Source organism: Archocentrus centrarchus, chromosome 10, assembly GCF_007364275.1.
Source record: "Archocentrus centrarchus isolate MPI-CPG fArcCen1 chromosome 10, fArcCen1, whole genome shotgun sequence".
In the NCBI taxonomy this organism is placed as follows: domain Eukaryota; kingdom Metazoa; phylum Chordata; class Actinopteri; order Cichliformes; family Cichlidae; genus Archocentrus; species Archocentrus centrarchus.
In genome coordinates this window covers 9673907-9693178 of record NC_044355.1, presented here as the reverse complement: position 1 = coordinate 9693178, position 19272 = coordinate 9673907, and the positions used below count along the sequence as shown (strand labels likewise).

At 39.5% G+C, this 19272-nt stretch overlaps 1 protein-coding gene and 1 non-coding gene across 3 annotated transcripts in view; one reads left to right on the top strand and one right to left on the bottom strand.

Annotated features, from left to right (window-relative positions):
* The window catches only part of diaph2 (diaphanous-related formin 2), a 382484-nt gene that overhangs the window by 242005 nt on the left and 121207 nt on the right, over positions 1 to 19272 (bottom strand). For both annotated transcript variants that reach the window (XM_030738657.1, XM_030738656.1), the window contains exons 11-16: positions 16724 to 16832; positions 14296 to 14406; positions 12897 to 13009; positions 10085 to 10201; positions 1945 to 2063; positions 378 to 442 (exon numbers count right to left, since the gene is read on the bottom strand). In XM_030738657.1, coding sequence (XP_030594517.1) covers positions 378 to 442; positions 1945 to 2063; positions 10085 to 10201; positions 12897 to 13009; positions 14296 to 14406; positions 16724 to 16832 — 634 coding nt within the window. The remainder of the gene's footprint in view (positions 1 to 377; positions 443 to 1944; positions 2064 to 10084; positions 10202 to 12896; positions 13010 to 14295; positions 14407 to 16723; positions 16833 to 19272) is intronic.
* On the top strand, positions 4288 to 4360 carry trnav-uac (transfer RNA valine (anticodon UAC)). The gene has a single exon. It is a non-coding gene; the product is annotated as a tRNA-Val (tRNA).

Sequence of the window (19272 nt, the reverse complement as noted above, 5' to 3'; positions counted from 1 at the left end):
ATATGATGTTGAAAGAAAGGTTTGAATTTTATTTCTCTCATATTGCTAAAAACACAAATCATCAATCAAGCAAGTAATTGAATTATATTACAACAAATCTAAAATACAGTTAGATAGAGCATCAGCTTAAAATGCAGAACTGTAACATCAGAGTCTGCATATAACTTAGCTCTGCCCCAGCACTGTGCACAAATAAGTATACATCAGAACATCGGCATTGATTCTTGTAATGCTGATACGGATCATGTACCGTCACAGCCAGGTATTGATCAGGGCATGGAAAATCAATAGCTTGTCTGGGAGCTCTGAGGAAGAAAAAACTTTCCTGATGGGAGCTGACCAACCAAGGTGGGCTGCTGGAGTGATTAATGTCTCACCTTTTTGGAGAACTCTGCTGCCTTCTGCTCACTCTCTTCAACTTTGGCTTTATCCACACACTGATCTGCAAGACAAGATTGACCATGGTCAAAAGATAATTCAAAGACAACTTTGGGGGCAGTGTGCCTTATAAGCTCCTAATGTAAGATTTGCAATTAGACCTGCAACTTGTTTTAAAAATGCATAATAGCTAGCGCTATACTCTGCATCTTGCCCTAGATAGGCAGCTGCCACACCCCGTTATCCTGAACTGGAAGCGGGAAATGAAAGAAAATGGATGGGCCGATGGACGAACGGATATTTCACATTAGATAACGATTATATTGACATTAAAATTATTAATCAAGTGTTTCATTTGGTAAAAATGGTGGGTAAAGCACAGATTTACTTGGCAACTGATGCAACTGCTGTTTCCAATATATACTCAATAACCTTTTGACATTAAAAGAACCCAGGCACCTTGTGCAACTCCTAACTCTTAGATGATTAGCAAATGTACTAATCTCTCACCCCCTTTTCTATTCCTCCTCTCATCATGAACATGGGTTTTTTATTATAACAGTAACACCACCACCACCAATTGTTAGTTGTTATCTGTTGCCTAAGGGCATGTGCCTTAAAAAAATTTTTTAAAAAAAGAAAGAAAAATCAGAGTTTTACATATTTTGTTTCACTTTGTTACCTTTGCCTTTACAAATCCCACATTTTACATATTTTGCCCCATAGTTAGCATAAGTGCATATTTTAAGTGTAAATTACTGCAAAATCACATACTGTGGTGCACATTTTTACCCTGAATAAATAATTATTAGAAATTGAAAACCTATGGTGAATGTGGCTAAAACACCAAAAAAAGTGGAAAGACACCTTTCAAAACCTAAACGAAGATGTCAATTGAAAAACTGAAAACTTTTTTTTTCTTCCATTTTTAAATCAGCTGATTAAATCTTAGTGAAGTGAGAGAGAAAAAAAACATCTTTCATACTGCACCAATCCTCTGTGAATAGGTTTAGAAACTTTTAATGACCCTTTGTTGGCAAGTTACAGAACTGTTAGTGACACAGCTGAGAGAGACAAAGTGGTGTTATTTATTTCTTTTCTCTGTTTGAAGGGGGAAAAAATAACACCCATTAGTAATGCAGTGCAAATAGATGTTTTCTCTGGAATTCTTCAAGCAAGGTTAAAAAAAATTGCTTAACTGAGGGGGGGAAAAAAATCACTTTATTAGCTGTATTAAGTTACATAATTAAATGACCCGTCGCTGGAGATGTTAGATAAAGGATCTGGAAGAATAACAAATCTAACGTAACTCCCAATGCACATAATCTAAAGAAAATCATCAGAACGCTTTTAGCATAGCAGAATCTTAAGTAAACGTGACTTTTAATAATATGTTAAAATTTATATTTGACATTTGCCAATACATGATAACATATCATGCGAACTTCACACAGATAGGTCCCAGCAAGCCATCATATTTGTACAGTTCTAACCACTGCACCACTGTGCCGCCTTACTGTATGTGTAATTAGTAAGTAACAAATTATGAAACAATTCACTAGTTACCAATCAGGTGGGTGAAGTCCACATCCAACCTTTTACTGCAGCCAAAGTCTGGGTCCATCCCATTGCGGTGGAGAACCACCTGAGACACACATTCTTCTATCACCTTGTAGTACTGAGGCCTGAAGGGTCAGGAGACACAGTGGAACAATTAGACAAGCCACAGAAAGAAATGAGTGACACAAACTCTACAAGGCTAATTAACCACAAATCAGTCTGTTATCCAACCCAGAGGTCATAAAATGCCATGTCAAAAAGGGTGCTGCTGGACAAAATAGGCACCCTATTAAAATTGATCGCCCCTTACATGAAATTAGCAGATAAATGGGTACACAGAACCCAAGTATGTGTTAGCCTTTCTATTTCAAGGTGACTGACAATAGCCAAGGCCACGCTTGCCCCTTTGCATAATTTGCAATCATCTTTGCCAATTAGAACAACCATAAAAACTGAAATGTAAATCTAATCAGTGTAATGCGAGTAATTGAAAGCACAATGAATAGAAAAACATGTCAGCCAGTTAGGAGTGTGACTGAGTACTTGGTGTTTTCAAGAAGGTTGTGTGAATTAGCCTGAGTGTCCGATTTTACCACACAGGTTGGTATGTGACCTTTTCTCTGTAGCATTATCAGCTTTAATTGCAAGTGACATTTAACAAATACAATGACAGCTTAAGCTGAGCTCCAAGCCAAGACATAATTATTTTCTAAGCAAGACATTGACCAGAAGTTGATGTTTAAATTCACTAAATGTGAAAAACTGACACTTAATAATTTCATAAAATTATATAAAACAGTGGAACTAAACCAAAACTATGGAATTTTTTAATTAAGTAAGTAAATAAATAAATTAACTATTCCTTGTTCAGATGCACATGGATGTGACCAACTAACTTTTTGTTTGTGACACTGGGTAATTGCAATTGTTGTACAATTAAAGTATTACAAGTAAAAAATATAGCATTAGCAATTGGAGGATGAACAACCTTGTGGTTCAAAAATCATATCAACTCCTTTCATCTCTTTTAAATAAAGATATTTCTCATGAGCGCAGAGTAAAAGCTGCTGTATGTCCCTCTGTTAAAAAAAAAATCCCACTTAAATAGTACACCAGTCCATATAAACTTTCAGAGGCAGATAATGCTCCTTTAATTTAAATTGATTCTATTGTTATTTTAGGAATAAATAAATTAATTAAAAAAAAAAAAAAAAATATATATATATATATATATATATATATATATATATATATTTGCAAGCCACCATTTGGGTGTATAATTTTATAATAGGAATATGACAAAGTCAGTGCTGGAAAATCTGCAAATTTGTGTATGACTAATATGCTGACTTAATTATTACCTAATTTTTAACTTACCAAGATTTTCCAGTTGATTGATAGAATGAATAATTATAAACCAAAGATGCCAAAAATCCTGACATTTTATTGCATCTTTGATCTAGATAAGATACTCAAAGTCTGATCAAAGGCTGCCCACCTGATGGCTCTGTACCAAAGCATTACAATGAAAGAAGAGCATTAAAGGTACTAAAATTTTAAATAATACACTGCTCAAAAAAATTAAAGGAAAACTGGAAACATATCAGATCACAATGGGAAAAAAAATCATGCTGGATATCTATGCTGATAGAGACTGGTGTTAGAAACAAAAGGATGCCACATCATTTAATGGAAATGAAAATTATCATCCTACAGACGGCTGCATTCAAAAAATATGTGGCAGGCTAGTCCATTTTGCCAAAATTTGATCAGGATGGTACTCAGTAGTTTGTATGGCCCCCACGTGCTTGCATGCATGCCTGACATTGTCGGAGCTCCTAATGAGACGAAGGATAGCGTCCTGTGGGGGTCAGGTCAGGTGCGCATGGGGGCCAGTCAGTGGTATCAATTCCTTCAATTTCAAGGAACTGCTTACATACTCTCGCCACATGAGGCATTGTTGTGCACAAGGAGGAGGTGCACTGCACCAGGATTGGGTCTGTGGGTCCAAGAATTTACCCCAGTACCTAATGGCAGTCAGGGTGCTGTTGCCTAGTCTATAGAGCTACTGTCATCTGTGAAAAGCACAGGGTACCAGTGGCATACCTACCAATTCTGGTATTCTATGACAAATGCCAATTGAGCTCCATGGGGCTGGGCAGTAAACACAGTGCCCACTAGAGGATGTCAGGCCCTCAGGCCACCCTGATGAAGTCTGTTTCTAATTGTCTGGTCAGAGACATTAAGACCAGTGGCCTGCCGGTGGTCACTTTTTAGAGCTCTGGCAGTGTTCATACTGTTCCTTCTTCCACAATGGCACAGATACCAGTACTACTGATGGGCTAAGATGGTTCCATAGTGTAGTTGTTATCATGTCTGCTTTACACGCAGAAGGTCCTGGGTTCGAACCCCAGTAGAACCAGGCATTTATTTTCTCCAATCTCATTGTACATCCTGTATAATAACAATAAAGGCATTCTATTCTATTCTATTAAGGACCTTCTACGGACCTGTTCAGCTCTCCTAGAGTAGCTGCCTGTCTCCTGGAATCTCCTCCATGCTTTTGAGACTGTGCTTGGACACAGCAAAACTTCTGGCAATGGTATATATTGACATGCCATCCTGGGGGAGTAGGACTACCTGTGCAAACTCTGTAGCGTCCAAGTATCACCTCAGTGACACTGACCCTAGCCAAATGCAGAACTAGTGAAAAAGCAGTAAAAAAAAAAGATGAAGGAAAAAATGTCAGTGCCCTCCACCTGTAAAACCATTCCTTTTTTGTCTCATTGTTGCCCCTTTAGTGCACCTGTTGTTAATTTTATTTATTATCAACCCCTTCTGCTACTTAACTGACCAGATCAAGATCCCAGAAGTTTAATTTACTTGATGCTACATCCTGAATAAAAAGTGTTCCTTTAATTTTTTGAGCATTATATTTTAGCAGAAAGAACTGTGAATAATGTATCTGCTGTCAAGTGATTTGCCCAAAAAGATAAAAAGTACATCATTCAAGTATGTATCTGAGTAAAGAGGAACACACTTTGTTGTTATCAAACATTAAATGCAGAAGTTTTTTTTTCTTTTTCCCTAAGGCTTTAACTCTACACAAAAATTCAAAGGCTATGTTCTGATGATACCTTGTGGGTGGACAGACCATATCATGTTATGAACAGGAATATGAAAAAGCACAAAATTCTGAGCCAAAGCAAATAAGAATAAATCAGCATTTAGGTGCTCTGTTTTGAAAGCATGAAATGCCATACATTAAGCCTGGTGGATTCGCCCACTCATGACTGGAACAAGCGAGTGAAAGCTCACACATCGCCCTGCATGGCTTAAGCACTGTGGCACTCAGCTTACAACTGTCACCAATGTACACCACATTATTATCTCAATAAGCCGCCCTATTTTCCCTCTGTCCTCCATCCTCCGCCACCACCAGGCAGATAGGGGCTGGGTGGAGATAACTAGAGACGAAGAGAGTGACCCAGAACTGTCAGGCCCCTCCACAGTGGGCAGGGCTGGGCTCCAGAAGGAAGCATATGTCCCCTGCATCGTTCCCCACCTCTTCTTTTACTTTGGCACCTTCATTTCTTCCAGTGATAGCTTGCAGTTCAGCACAGCCCCAGCCACTTGATCCAGCTCTGCTCCACATAGCCAGTGTAATCCCCATATCACCAGGCTCCAAAAGAGCAGATCTGCTCTATATTTACTGGGTGGGTTTGATGTGCTCCCATTCATTAGGCTTGCAGTGAGAGATTAATTATCAAAAATATACCAAAACCCCAGAGGGGAGAAAAACAACTAGTGTTGTGTTAGGAGGAATTACAGTAGATAGAGCAGTTACCCACTATAGAAGGTCTTATTATTAGAAGACTAATTATAATATTTAATGAATGCTCATTTAAAGTTATTATTTGAAAGGAGAATTAAGTAACCAACTGTAGAGTTAATTCAAATTAATACAATGACAAAAAAATGTAATCTTTTATTTCACATAGAACATGATGGTACAAGTTTATTCCTTTGCACAGTACCTATCCTAAGACTTCCACCAGTAAATTATTTCAGCTGAACCCATCCATCTACTGGCCTCCCACTTTGTTTTAGTTTCATGTTGTGGAAATACTATAGCCACACTATACCATTTCACTTTCACCCAATTTTAACCACAACCCACAACTTTTGGGGCAAAGACCGAAAAAAGACGGATAGTATCTATTGGAAATAGCTGCATGCACTGTAGTACTGCATCTTCCATCATCCAAACTCCAGAGCAGTGATGTATGGAGAATAAAAGACCTCGGTCATAATGCATTTCGGGTGTTAATGTTTAGGTGTGAGATTTTACTTGCATTTGTTATGAAGGCTGGAGAAGAAAAAATATTCAAAAAACATATCTTTAAAAAAAAAAGTCAGTTTTTTATGAGCAAAGGTACTGATCTTTTCTACTGCCTTACACTGTGGACATTGAATCTGAGGTGGACATAGTGATACTGGATGGTTAATGTGAATTCTATTTCTCACTTCCTCAGAATAGATGAAGAATACATAATTCATAACTCCAGAGGAACAGCAACTTGTCTATGGTAAATTCATCTTCCTCTTCTCAGCTTTCCTTCATCTTTGAACTTTCTTAAGAGAAGTCTTATTTCATCAAAAAGGTCTGACATAGCAGTGAAATCATCAGAATCACTCTATTTAGTAGACTGTTGACCTTCCCATTCACTGACATGTTTTCTCTTCAAAGGTAAAAGAAAAAGCAATGTCCACAGGTTAAGACTGTTTAATAATTAACATCCCCACAACTAAAATTACTGCCTCTGCTAACCAGTTAAGATGCAGTTTACACCCATATTTGCATAGACTCATATGTAGTGAAGAATTTTATGAAATCTGATACATGGAAACCCACCAAGAATGAAATATCTCTGGTGTTGAATTGTGGGCAGAAAATGTTCCCTCATTTTCTACATTATGTTAAAGTGAAGCTGACTTTGGACCTTTTGGATGTAAAATACTTCTTCCCCTTATCCCATTCGACATTAACGAAAAAATGTCGGTTTGTTATATAAGTTAGCCTATGTATTCCTGGATTAAAAAGGCAAAAATTTACTTTTGACCATCAAGTAAATGTTTGTCTTTGCGTAAAATAGGTCCAGGGTTCCCTGACAAGAATGAGATAAAAATGAAGACACAGAAGCCTTTACATCTGACCCCCAAAATCTAATTAGTACTCATCTGAGTTCAAGTGAATGTTTGCACCAAATTTGCACTGAGGTTGCAGTTAGGGAGGCATTATTTTATCCCTACTCTGATCATTAATGTTTTTATACTTTGGAGTTTAAAATAAAGGAGACTAGAAAAAAAAACAACACAATCACACTCCAGTTAATAATCATTCTGAAACCTGATTGTACCTACAAGCTATTTTCAAAGATATTTTTACACTTCAGAATATAAATACCTCCTCCACAAACTGCCACCTTATTGTAGTGGAGGAGTTTTATGTGATCCAAGGAGCTATGTTGTCCAGAGGCTCTTGCTCCCCTGGTAGGGTCTCCAGAGGCAAACTGGTCCTGATGAAGAGCGATTCAGACAAATGGGAGGATGCTTGAGAGAGAGAGCACCTGGTGGCCAGCCTGTGGAGGCTGGCCAGGCACCGCCCGATATAGGAGACATCGACCTCCACCACCCGAAGGAGGCGTGGTAGGGGTCAGGTGCAATATGTGTCGGGCAGCGGCCAAGTGCAGAGGCTTTGGCGGACTGATCCCCAGCTATGAAGGCTGGTTATTGGGACATGGAACATCACTTCTCTGGTGGATACGAAGCCTGAGCTGGTCCGTGACTTTGAGAGATACCAGCTAGACATAGTCAGGCTCACCTCAACGCGCAGCCTGGGCTCTGGAACCAGTCTCGTGGAGAAGGGCTGGATTCTGTTCCACTCTGGTGTTGCCCTTTTGGTGATTGGCATTGGGCTGGGGAGGGTATCTTCTTAACCCCTTGGCTTGCTGACTGTACATCAGAGTTTTCACCAGTGGCCAAGAGGGTCGCTTCCCTGTGCCTTTAGGCCAAGGAATGGGTCTTGACTGTTTCTTGTGTTTGCCTTTTTGGAGTCGCTGGGTGGGGTGCTCAAGGGTGCTCAGTCTAGTGACTCCATTATCCTACTGGGAGACTTCAATGCTCACAGGGGCAATGACACTGAGACCTGGAGGGGCATGATTAGGAGGAATGGCCTGCCTGATTTGAACCCAAGTGGTATTCTGTTATTGGACTTCTGTGCAAGCCACAGAACCAGACGGTGGACACCAGAGGTGAAGGGAGCCATCAAGCTGAAGGAGTCCTATTGGGCTTGGTAAGCCTGTGGGACTTCAGAGGCAGCTGATGGGTACCAGCAGGCCAAGCAGAATGTGGCTCAGGCAATCACTGAAGCAAAAACTTGGGTGTTGGAGGAGTTCAGTGAGGCCACGGAAAAAGACTTTTGGACTGCATTGAAGCGATTCTGGCAAACCGTCAGGCGACTCAGAAGGGGAAAGTGGTGCTATAGTGTGGGTGGGGCGCTGCTAATGTCAACTGAGAAGCCCACTAACATGCATTCTGTAGCGGAAGCAGAGTCTGGGGACAAGGGGGTTGATTTGTTCATCACTAGAGATGAGATCAGTAAAGTCGTTAAACAACTGGGGTGGGTAAGATTCACCCTGAGTTCCTGAAGGCTCTGGATGTTGCTGATGATGCTGTCTTGGTTGACAAGCCTCTGCAACATTGAGTGAGGATCTGGGGCAGTGCCACTGGAATGGCAGACTGGCATGGTGGCTCCCATCGTCAAGAAGGGGGACTGGAGGGTGTGCTCCAATTACTGCGGGATCACACTCCTCAGCCTCCCCGGGAAGGTCTATGCCAGGGTGCTGGAAAGGAGAGTTTGTCCATCAGTTTAACCTCGGTTTCAAGAGGAACAATGCAGTTTTCCTTGGACCGCTAGACAAGCTCTATGCTCTCAATGATATTTGAGTGTGCATTGGTGAAGAGGGGAGTGGGAGATTGACAGAGAGATTGGGGCTACGGCTGCAGTAATGCGGAATTCAATTCAATTCAATTCAATTCAATTTTATTTATATAGCGCCAAATCACAACAAACTGTCGCCTCAAGGCGCTTTGTATTGTGGGTAAAGACCCTACAATAATACAGAGAAAACCCAACAGTCAAAACGACCCCCTATGAGCAAGCACTTGGCAACAGTGGAAAGGAAAAACTCCCTTTTAACAGGACGAAACCTCCAGCAGAACCAGGCTCAGGACACTGCACCAAACCATTGTAGTGAAGAGAGAGCTGAGCATAAAAGCGAAGCTGTTCACTGGTCGATCTAAATCCCTACCCTCACCTATGGTCAAGTTTTGGGTTGTGACTGAAAGAACAAGACTGCAGATACAAGCGGTGGAAATGAGCTTCCTACGAAGGGTGGCTGGCCTCTTACTTAGACATAGGGTGAAGATTACAGTCATTCAAGAGGGGCTCAGAGGTGACCACCACTACTTCTCCACATTGAAAGGATTGGTTTGGGATTTTTCTTGTGTTAAGGTTGTACGGGTGTTTTGGATTACTGGGATTATTGGTTGCCTTGTTCAAGTTGCTCTGCCTTCCCTTCATTTCCAATGTTCTGTTGCTTCCTGTGTTATTTTTGTCAGTCTCCTTTCTTGTGCATTGTGTTCAGTTTCGCTTCCCTTGTTTCGTTAGTTTGATTCTGTTCACCTGTTCTTCCCAGTTGTATCAGATTTCCCTAATTATCCCGTATGGGTATTTAAGCCCTCAGTTTTCCTATGTTCCTTGTGGCATCATACCCTCGTTGTGCGTTCCTTTGCCAGTTTGTTTGTCTAGTTATAGTTCCAGTCCTAGCAATTTTGACATTAAAGTTGTTTTCAAGCCACGTCCTGTCTCCCGAGTCCTGCACATTGGGTCCATATCCAGAGTCTCACACAGCTGTATCATGACACCAATTCCTTACCAATAAACCCTAAAATGTATGCTTTTTCTCTGCTATAATGTTGGGCACTTTGTTAAAAAGAGAAAAGAAAAAACTTACAGAAAGTACCACAACGTTATCAGTCGATACAAAGCCAGTAGTACATAAAAAACACAAACAGAAGTTACCTGATGTAATAGTCATTCCTGATGAGCAATAGGTGCTGAAGAATTGACAGGAAGTAGGTCTCTGAGGCAGTGTCTTTCACCATATTGGACAGAAGATGGTATACCTCATTCATATCAGTACAAGAGTAAGGTTAAGGAAAACTTTATTATAGTGACACAGAATTATTTTTTTAAAGTTAATGCAGTTAAGTTCTTGAAGAAATACTACTTAAGTTCATTATTCAGGGTCATTCAACTGCTATAAACACTTAGATTTTTATTACTTCTCATTTTCATTATAGTTATTTATTTTTTTCAGATTCTCACTTCAGGTTTTCTTCAAGTATTGTGCAGAAGCAAACAGAGATGTGATTCCTCTTATCTATCCTCTCTCAAGGGAGCTAAAGCAGTGTAAACAGCTAACTTGCAGCGAGAGATCAGGAATTTAAAATGCACCCTCTGGCATACCTTTCAATCCAAAAACTTCAAGAGGGGGGAAATTAATTACAAGAACAAAACAAAAGTGGCTAGAATTTTTGAGCCAAGAATGATGAGCATCAGATCACTCACAGGGTTTTGCCCCGTGAGTGATGGTTGAGCTTCAATTCCCAGATTGAAACTGATGTGTAATCTGGTGCAAAAATTTACTGTATTAAAGTTAGCTGAATTTAGTTATTGATTACATCTTATGTTTGCATTTCTCAGGGGGAGGTAGGGGGAGGCTTTGACATTGAGCACACATAAAAAATTTAACTTAACATGTAGCTCTAACAATTAAAGAACTGAGGAAAATAAATGATTTGGAGTCTTGATTTGTTTGCTTGAGAAAAGAGGATTGCGCATTGGGCACTCATCTTTTCTGAAAAAAAAAGGTGGAATTAGCCTCTCAGAAATGTGCACACATACAGGAAAAAAGTAGATTAAGGAGACTGTGCACTGTCAAGCTTGCAGAGATTATAAACCCAATTGCCATCCTAACATGAAGTGCAGATCCTGACAATGTGTTTTAAAATATTTTCATAGAGAAACACGGTAACTACAATGCAATGAAATTTGAAGCATGTTGTGATTTCCCCCCCATTCTGCTATTGGTACAGAAAATATCAGTTAAATGAACGTGCAGAAATTGATTTATGATCTTTATGTGGCCCAGCTTGGTGTCATCCATACAAAACAATCTGCATACAGTGCAAGTAGAGCAGATCAATTCTTTTAAATACTGTTTGACAGCCCGATTAATTGCTATTAATTTCGACAATGTCTGTAATTAAACTCTTATCCCATATCAAATTTTTAGAGAAGCAGGGATGGGAATACAGGCTCCTCTAAAGTATCGTTTTGCCTTCCTTGCATTAGCGGAGTTTGAAGCCTGGGAGAATTACCAAGCCTGTGAGATTCAATTATAGCCTCACCACAGCAGCATTTGAGAGGACATGAGAAAGAGCTCACACTGGGAAAGTATCCAACTAGCTTCATCTATCACTAAACTGCAGACATAAACCTAATGTAAAATGCCAATCTATTCATTGTCACCTCCTCTACGTTCTCTTTCTTGCTCTCTGTCTCTCTCTTTACACTATCTCTCCAAATAATGAATAAACATGAGTGGCAGTCAAGTGTGATGTAGGCCAGTCAGTGGTGGGGTCAATCAATCACCATTCCACAGCTCATTAATATTTATTAGCGGCCTGGAGTCACCTCCTCGGCACCTGGACCTGGGCCGGACACAGAGGAGACAGGCCTTTTCAGGTTAATATTCATGAAACTGCTGCAAGACACATATACCCGTCCTCAGGTAACAGAAGCACTACCTGTCTATACATATATACGAATGTGTCCACATGCGCGCAAAGAGACGAAGGGCAGCCTAGGCATTCAGATACCTAACAGATCAATACCACATTGTCCTTCGAAACAAACATTGGGCCGTCTCATTTGTGAACCTGCTCAAGCACATCATTAATCTAGGTGCACTTTTTTTCTCTCCATCTTCTCTCCGCATACACATACATAACCTCCTCCCCTAACCTACATGTGTCAACAGAAACTGTCACTCACAGTAGCACTTTGTGCCTGTACTAGAACTGTGGGATTTGGTGGAAGAAAAAGGTTGTGGGAATGAACATCTGCATAACAATGTCAGAGTCTGGTTTCTCTGCTCACAATGTCAGCTATTCATACATAGCCTTAGAGAAGATTTGTGAATTATTAAAGGGTTCTTGTCTGGGGTACTTGAAGAAGTTTCCAACTTGGGACTAAATTACATATCACCTTATTAACTTCTGCTCTGAATGTTTGGAGATAAATGGACATCCATAGAGAGCTAGAGGTCAAAATTCACCTTTCTAAATTGGAGCAGAGAAACGAGAGTTGACTGTTACTTAAACAGAAAAAAAAAATATATGTTGCCATTTAGTACTATATAACTTCATGGGAAATTTTAATTGTCTGCTGTAGAAGCTAAATGGTAAGAATGGGAAAGAATATGCCTATCCGATATCTCCCTCTTGAGTCTTACTAGAATTAGACCGTGATAACAGACAAAGACAAAAAGTGAAGTGAAGAGGAGATGAAGAGTAGAAAAGCAAATAAAAAAGAGTGGAGAGGTTGGAGGTTAAGATTACAGGGTTATTTACCTAGTATACCTGGCCAGAGATGAAGCTGGATAATGTGCTCTAGCCCCTCTAATCCTTCTCTAATGAACAAAGCCGTGAGGGGACTTCAGCCTATAAAGCTTAACCAAACGCACTCATATACACTCATCTCTCTCTGCTAGTTCCGCAGAACTGTTCATCTGTATATTCTCACAGAGGGAGGGAGGGCAAAAGGATATTCCATCTCCGCGCGGATGTCATCAAGGCGATGTGAGAGTTCGATCGAGTCCTCCTCCTTGTTCTCATTGAACACCCTCAGCTGGATGTCTAGCTCCTCTGTCTCTTTTAGCTCCTAGAGTGAGTTAGACATACAGTATATAGTTTAGAATGTGTTACAAGTTTTACCAAAGGTCATCTTGTAGTGCAGTTTATAATGGTACAGTCACAGCAGCATATTTAGAGGTTTGTGAGAATTTACTGTAAAATTTTCACAGACTTATAAATATTACATATAACTTGATTTATTCTATTAAAAAAAATTGTTTCCCTCTTCCAGGTGTACAGAAAACTGGGGACTGAGATTCAGTGAACTCTCTCACTAAGTATTCCAGACAGTACCAATTCCTGCACACCTGTTCCAGCCACAAGGGGCTACAGAGGTGCTCTTTACAAGTTCTCTATGAATCACCAGCAGTGGAATTTACAGATGGAGACAGGGCCAAATGTAACCCAATTTCTGCAGGTATCAATCACCCTGCACCATTTTTTGGGTGCACCATCTGTCTTCGGCAAGCAACACCGATTCAGAGGGAGGTGCACAATGGCACAAAAAAAGGAGGGAAGGAGAAGAGGAGGAGAGCCAAATACATGCATCAAGGACTATAAGAACAAAACAAATTGTTCTTTCTTTTTCAGTGGACTATTTCTTTGCCAACAGCTACACTGACTCCTGAGCATAACTCATAATTAGATGAAAGAGTGTCAGTCTGAATGTCGGCATTAAAAGCGGTAAACGTGGCATTCATAAATGGCTGTACACTGAGTCTCTTTCATATCAGGGGGCAGAATTGAAGATAATTAAAGTAATGACAGTAATAATCAACAGGCGCAGCTGGGATGACTTATTAACAACTGGCTATGTGACATCTTCACCCCACTTGTGACAAATGAGAGTTTGAATGATGAGTTGGAGCTCGTTTGCCTTCGGCTCATGTGAAGATGCGTAAGGTTGCCGATAATGATGCCTGCATGATGAGGTGCTAACAGTGCATAATACTTGGCACACGCTTCTACTACTACTAATTAAATTAAAACAATAAAATTTATTCCTACAGTATTTGTGTAATGAAAATAATTCAGTTTAACATCTGAATAATTTGGTTTGAATGCCTGAATGCTGTCTGACCACAATGACATAAAAACATTCATGTCACAATTATTTTGAAGTTTAAAATACACAAAAAAAGCTATTTGGGTTATGATGAAAAGGAAATCTTGTTTTCAGTAATTGTAATAATAAGAGAGAGGTAACTTGTCGTGGGAGGGTTACCAAAGCAATACAAAGCTGTTTTATGATAAATGCCAAATTTATTCTGCATGCCTGTAAACAATGTGCTCTCTGACAGTTTGCTAACTCACAGGAAGGATCTTCTTGAGACCACATCTTAAAAACTCATTGCGCAGATGTATCCTAAAGTCCAGATCATCAGGGGAGGTGACCAGGGCATTGATCAGCTGCATGCAGGCAACCTGTGGTGTAGACAAAATTAAAAAAAAAAAGAAAAGAAAAGCACAAAATAGAGAAAAAATGATGAGAAACTATTTACTAAATGGATATTTCACACAAAAAATGTCAATATAAGACCATGTAATTCAAGGGAAGTATGATGAGTCAAGGGAAGTAAAGAGAGAGAACTCAAATGAAAAACTGTAGAAAGTAGAAAACACAAGCCTGGTGTGTCTATTGACTAAATGTGCATTATTAATGGATTTATTGGCAAAGAGAAAACCTCAAAGTGAGTGTGTGTGTGTGTGCTTGGTAGGTGGATGAGGTTGGGCTGGGTAAAGAGGAAATTACTGATGAATTATAATGACCAGTAACGTGTTTCAGGGGAGAAAGTCATGGATAAGATAGTTTCTCTTAGACAGATAATCAATAGCAGGCTGAACGATTCCCACAGACAATCTAAAAAACACTGCCTTCTGAAACCTTGACCCTGTACTGTCGGTATATATGTCTTAATAACAAGACTCACAACAATCCTGATTCTGTGTGGTTTCCTGTCCCAAATTTATGATTTTTCAGTGTTTAAAAAAAAAGGCTGTTTAGCCAAAAAGTTCCACCAAGATTAAAGACTAATATATATCTGAATAAAGATAAAAGAATCTTCAGAAAATGATGAAGGCTGAATATGTCCTAAATCAATTACAACCTGATTATTATTATTTTTGTTGTAGGGGTTTTTTTGTTTGCTCTTTTACACTGTGAAATGCAGAAATAAAATAAATGAAGGGCATTCATTTTAATTTATTTATTTTTTGTTACTGCATGGCCTTGTAGGAGCATTACAACATGCATTCATATTCTCTTGAAAAGTACATTTTTTTTGTTGTAGTAAAGGATGCACTGCAGCTGATTATGTGCCACCACTGCCAGGAACTGATGGCAGACTTCTCCATGTTTGAGAAAAGCTCGAGGGCCTCAAAATGAGAACTGTGCACTGAAACCTGACATTTTACTGTATCCACCAGAGGCCAGACACATAAAAGAGACTCCACCAAACCTTCACAGAATTTGTGCGAGTGAAGAAAGTCGTGGAGTTCATGAAAAATTCTTTCTTTTCTGCTGCATACAGATAGATACTTACATCAATCACCTCAAACATACCTCAGTCATGTATTGTAGAGTGGGAAGCTGTTGGGGGGGGGGTGAGGGCATTATGTGTGTTACATTTAAAGAGCTGCAGTGCTGCCAAAGGGGGAGGGGAGGGGGGGCAAACATCGTAATTAAAAGTGGCACTGGCAGGACGGTTTTAAAGTTGAAATTCAGAGTTCTTCTCATGCTCGGCAGACAAGTATACCCTGAACTACGGTAAAACACATTTTAATCACATTAGCGAGGTCTAGTTCTGTAGCCCATTCCAGGTTTTGGATAAAAAAAAAAAAAGTCTATTAATTTCCCTGAACCCCCTGCATCAGCAAAGCATTTTAATTTACTTCACAATTACCAGCTTCATTTCATTAACGGCAAAATTTAAAGGAAAAACAACAGTCTCCTAATAAAAAAATATCTACTTTCTCTTCTACCACCCGCCTCATCAGTTTCCTTCATGACTTTTCCTTCAAGACTCCTCAATCCCTGCAGCTAAAGTAATTTCTTAAGTAATTTCCTCGTTTTGGCTTCACATGTTTTAAGGGGTGTTGTTATTGCTGTTACAAAGTTTTCTTGTTGCTGAAGAATACTAGTGAAGTGTCTTTAAAACTGTGGAAAATCAAGTGAAGCAGCGAAAGGAAGAACAAAAGAAAGGAGAAAAAAAAAGCATCATTTAGTAATTCAACATCTTTTTTATGATCATTTTGTGATGTTTTCATAAAGGATGTGGACATCAGTAGATGTGCTCAATAAAGGTGGTGCTTTAGTAGAGCTCAACATCATATTAGTACCCGGTTCTAGACGTGTGTCAAGGTTGACAAGTGGACACAAACACAGGTAAAATGGACACACTGTAAATTTCAGGCTTCCTTGCCTTAATTGTCGTTTCATGGCAGTACAGATTTTTTTCTGAATGAGACTATATCAGGTTTCCAGCCACAGTAATTGACAACATTACTGCATTTGGAAGCAAGAGTACAGTACTAGTACAGTGTGTTAATATTAGTTATTGTATTTGCCAGTAAACTGTAAAGGTCACTTTTATCCATCAAAGGTAATAAAGGGGCAATGATGAATGTCTGCATGCTCAATATGATGAAGTGAACTTTCGGTGTGTGAGTGTGTGTGTGTGTGTGTGTGTGTGTGTGTGTGTGTGTGTGTGTGTGTGTGTGTGTGTGTGTGTGTGTGTGTAACCTGGAGCTGCTGGGCCTCGTGGTTCTCCAGTCCTTCTACAATTGGAGCAAATCTCTCTTTATTGTTCCTTTCTGCAGCAATTGTCATAGCAGCCAGAATCTTATCCAAGCTGGTAGAAACAGCAAACAGGCAAACATAAAAGTCAACAAACACTTTTATCACATCATTAGCAGGACATTTATTTACACGTTTCAGCTCAGCCATAATGCATCTTATTTTCCCTTGTGTGTTGGTGCGAACATTTACTCAGCCCATCTTTGGTCAGTCAGATTCGACTGCTTTCCATTGCTTTATATACAATTTAGTCCTTTATTGTTGAAGTGTCTAATTCTGACCGTTACTAAAGCAATGATAGACAAAAACAGGGTTTTATTGCAAATGTGTTTAGTATTCAAAGCAACTGTGGGAGCGTGTACTTGGCTGGATGAGAACGGGTGCAAAGTATTACAGGGAGAGCCAGACTTGTGTTCAAACACTCAAATACACCTATTGAGAATGTAAGCAAATTAGAGTACTTGCAAGAGCTCAAGGCAGCTCAGCTAAATTGAGTATTGGACAATTTCAGCCTCTAAATTGTGAATAAAATGTGCTGCACGTAACCACACCCACACAAACACGGCTGCAATAAAAGTAAATTGATGTCTGAGCAGTTAAATGAACAGTGAATTACAACATGTGTACATAATAACTGACAGCAGGCGGTCTCTGTCACTGCAAGGCCATAGATGCTATTTCAGCAAAAAAAAAAAAAGAAAAAGAAAATTCACACTATACTATATGTATGAATGTAGATGCATGCACAGACATGTATGTATTCACGTGTGCCAAATAAACTTCTTGTTTCAACATTTATTACCTTGTAACAACTGAATAAAATGTTTAAGTTGAGGAATAACCAGAAGTAAATTTATGAGTGATGGAGATCGTGTGATTGGCCAACAGGACTGTACATGCAGAGAAGGCCTGATACACAGATAAATAGAAGGCTCACTCTTTGTCGTGGAGGTTAAAAAGTCAGACAAACATGGGGAGGTGCACAGCGAATAACTTTAAAGTCAGTTCAGACGACACTTCAGAACAGGCAAGATAGATCTGCTTAACTTGCCGTGTTCCCTTTTGATGCTGTCAGCTAAAGTGGGTGTTGAACATGAACCCGTGTCACAATGTTGGTTGGGGAGAAAGTTTCTGAGCAAAAAAGTGACACCTCAGCTCCTTTGGCTGTCATTTCGACAAGATGCGGGCATTTTAATACAAGGCTATGATCATGGCAATGATCTGGATGTTTACTTCAACATTTTCTTGAATACTTTGAGTGACATGAATGAGATACACGCTGAGGGAGGGATCTCTCATATCTGTATACCCAGTGTCTGCTTAAAATAGTAGCTGCATATGTGTGTGTGTGTACGCATGCTGTCTATGTGTTCAAGAAGTGACTGAAGAGAACAAGGAATGACTCAAGAAGATCGATCTGAGAAATTATTAAACAGAATCAAGTCAAACTAACTGTGAATGATTTTGACTTCCCAACAATTAACACAGATATGTGAAATTCAGTAGCCCAGTACTGCTAATAGTGATAACCTGCTAAAACAGCATTTCCATCTGTGCTTACTTTAGAGTCTAGTTCTACTACTCATTCTAGTGTCAGTAATGCAAAGAATTAAACATAACCCCCCCCCCCTTTTTTTTCTGTTTTTGGCCACAGCAGCTTTTCCAGCAAGTGAAGATAGACAGGAAATGGGGAGGGGAATGGGGGGGGACTCGAACCTGCGCTGCCCACACCGCAACACGGCATATGCATGTGGTCGCCTGCTCCAACACTGAGCCACCCAGGCACCCAACATAATCCCTTTTTACTGTAATTATGAGAAAATTAACAATTTTCTTCCCCAGTGTCCAGATTTGTACATCCTGGCTCAGTGGGATTGTTTACTAAAAAAAACTAAGAACAGAGTCACTGTTAATCTTACTGGTTTCACCTTGGCCTCACCTTTTATGACAAATCAAAATGTCTGATGAAAAAAAGATCATGTAGTGCCAAGCTTTGAAGATAAATTAAAAAAATACTGGATATTTACAATCTTAGTGAACAGGTTATTTTTTATTACAAACATTATGAGTGCTTATCACTATTTTTTACCTGGCAGGAATAGTTTTACATTACAGTAAAACCTTGTTTAATATGCATCTTTAGAAGCAGTTACTTAAAATAAATTAGATTTTTAAAAAAAACTCAAATTAAAGTAAATTACCAGAAACCAAAAAAAAAAAAAAAAAATTGGATTAAACTCTCTGATATGCTGCAACTCAAAAACCATTATGGAAACCATATGCAGTTATAACTGAGTTCTATCTGGATTGTCAGAGATATGAGATACATTCCTGAACTCAGCTTCTGCAACAGAATTTGTGGGTTTGTTTGTTTCCAGCACTGCATACAGACTGACTTTGAAGTGCCATTGTTATTCTAGTCTGGCCCTGTGGGAAACAATAAAAAACACTCCCCTAAATCCAATTTATACGCTGTCAGCTTGGTTGTGTCTGTA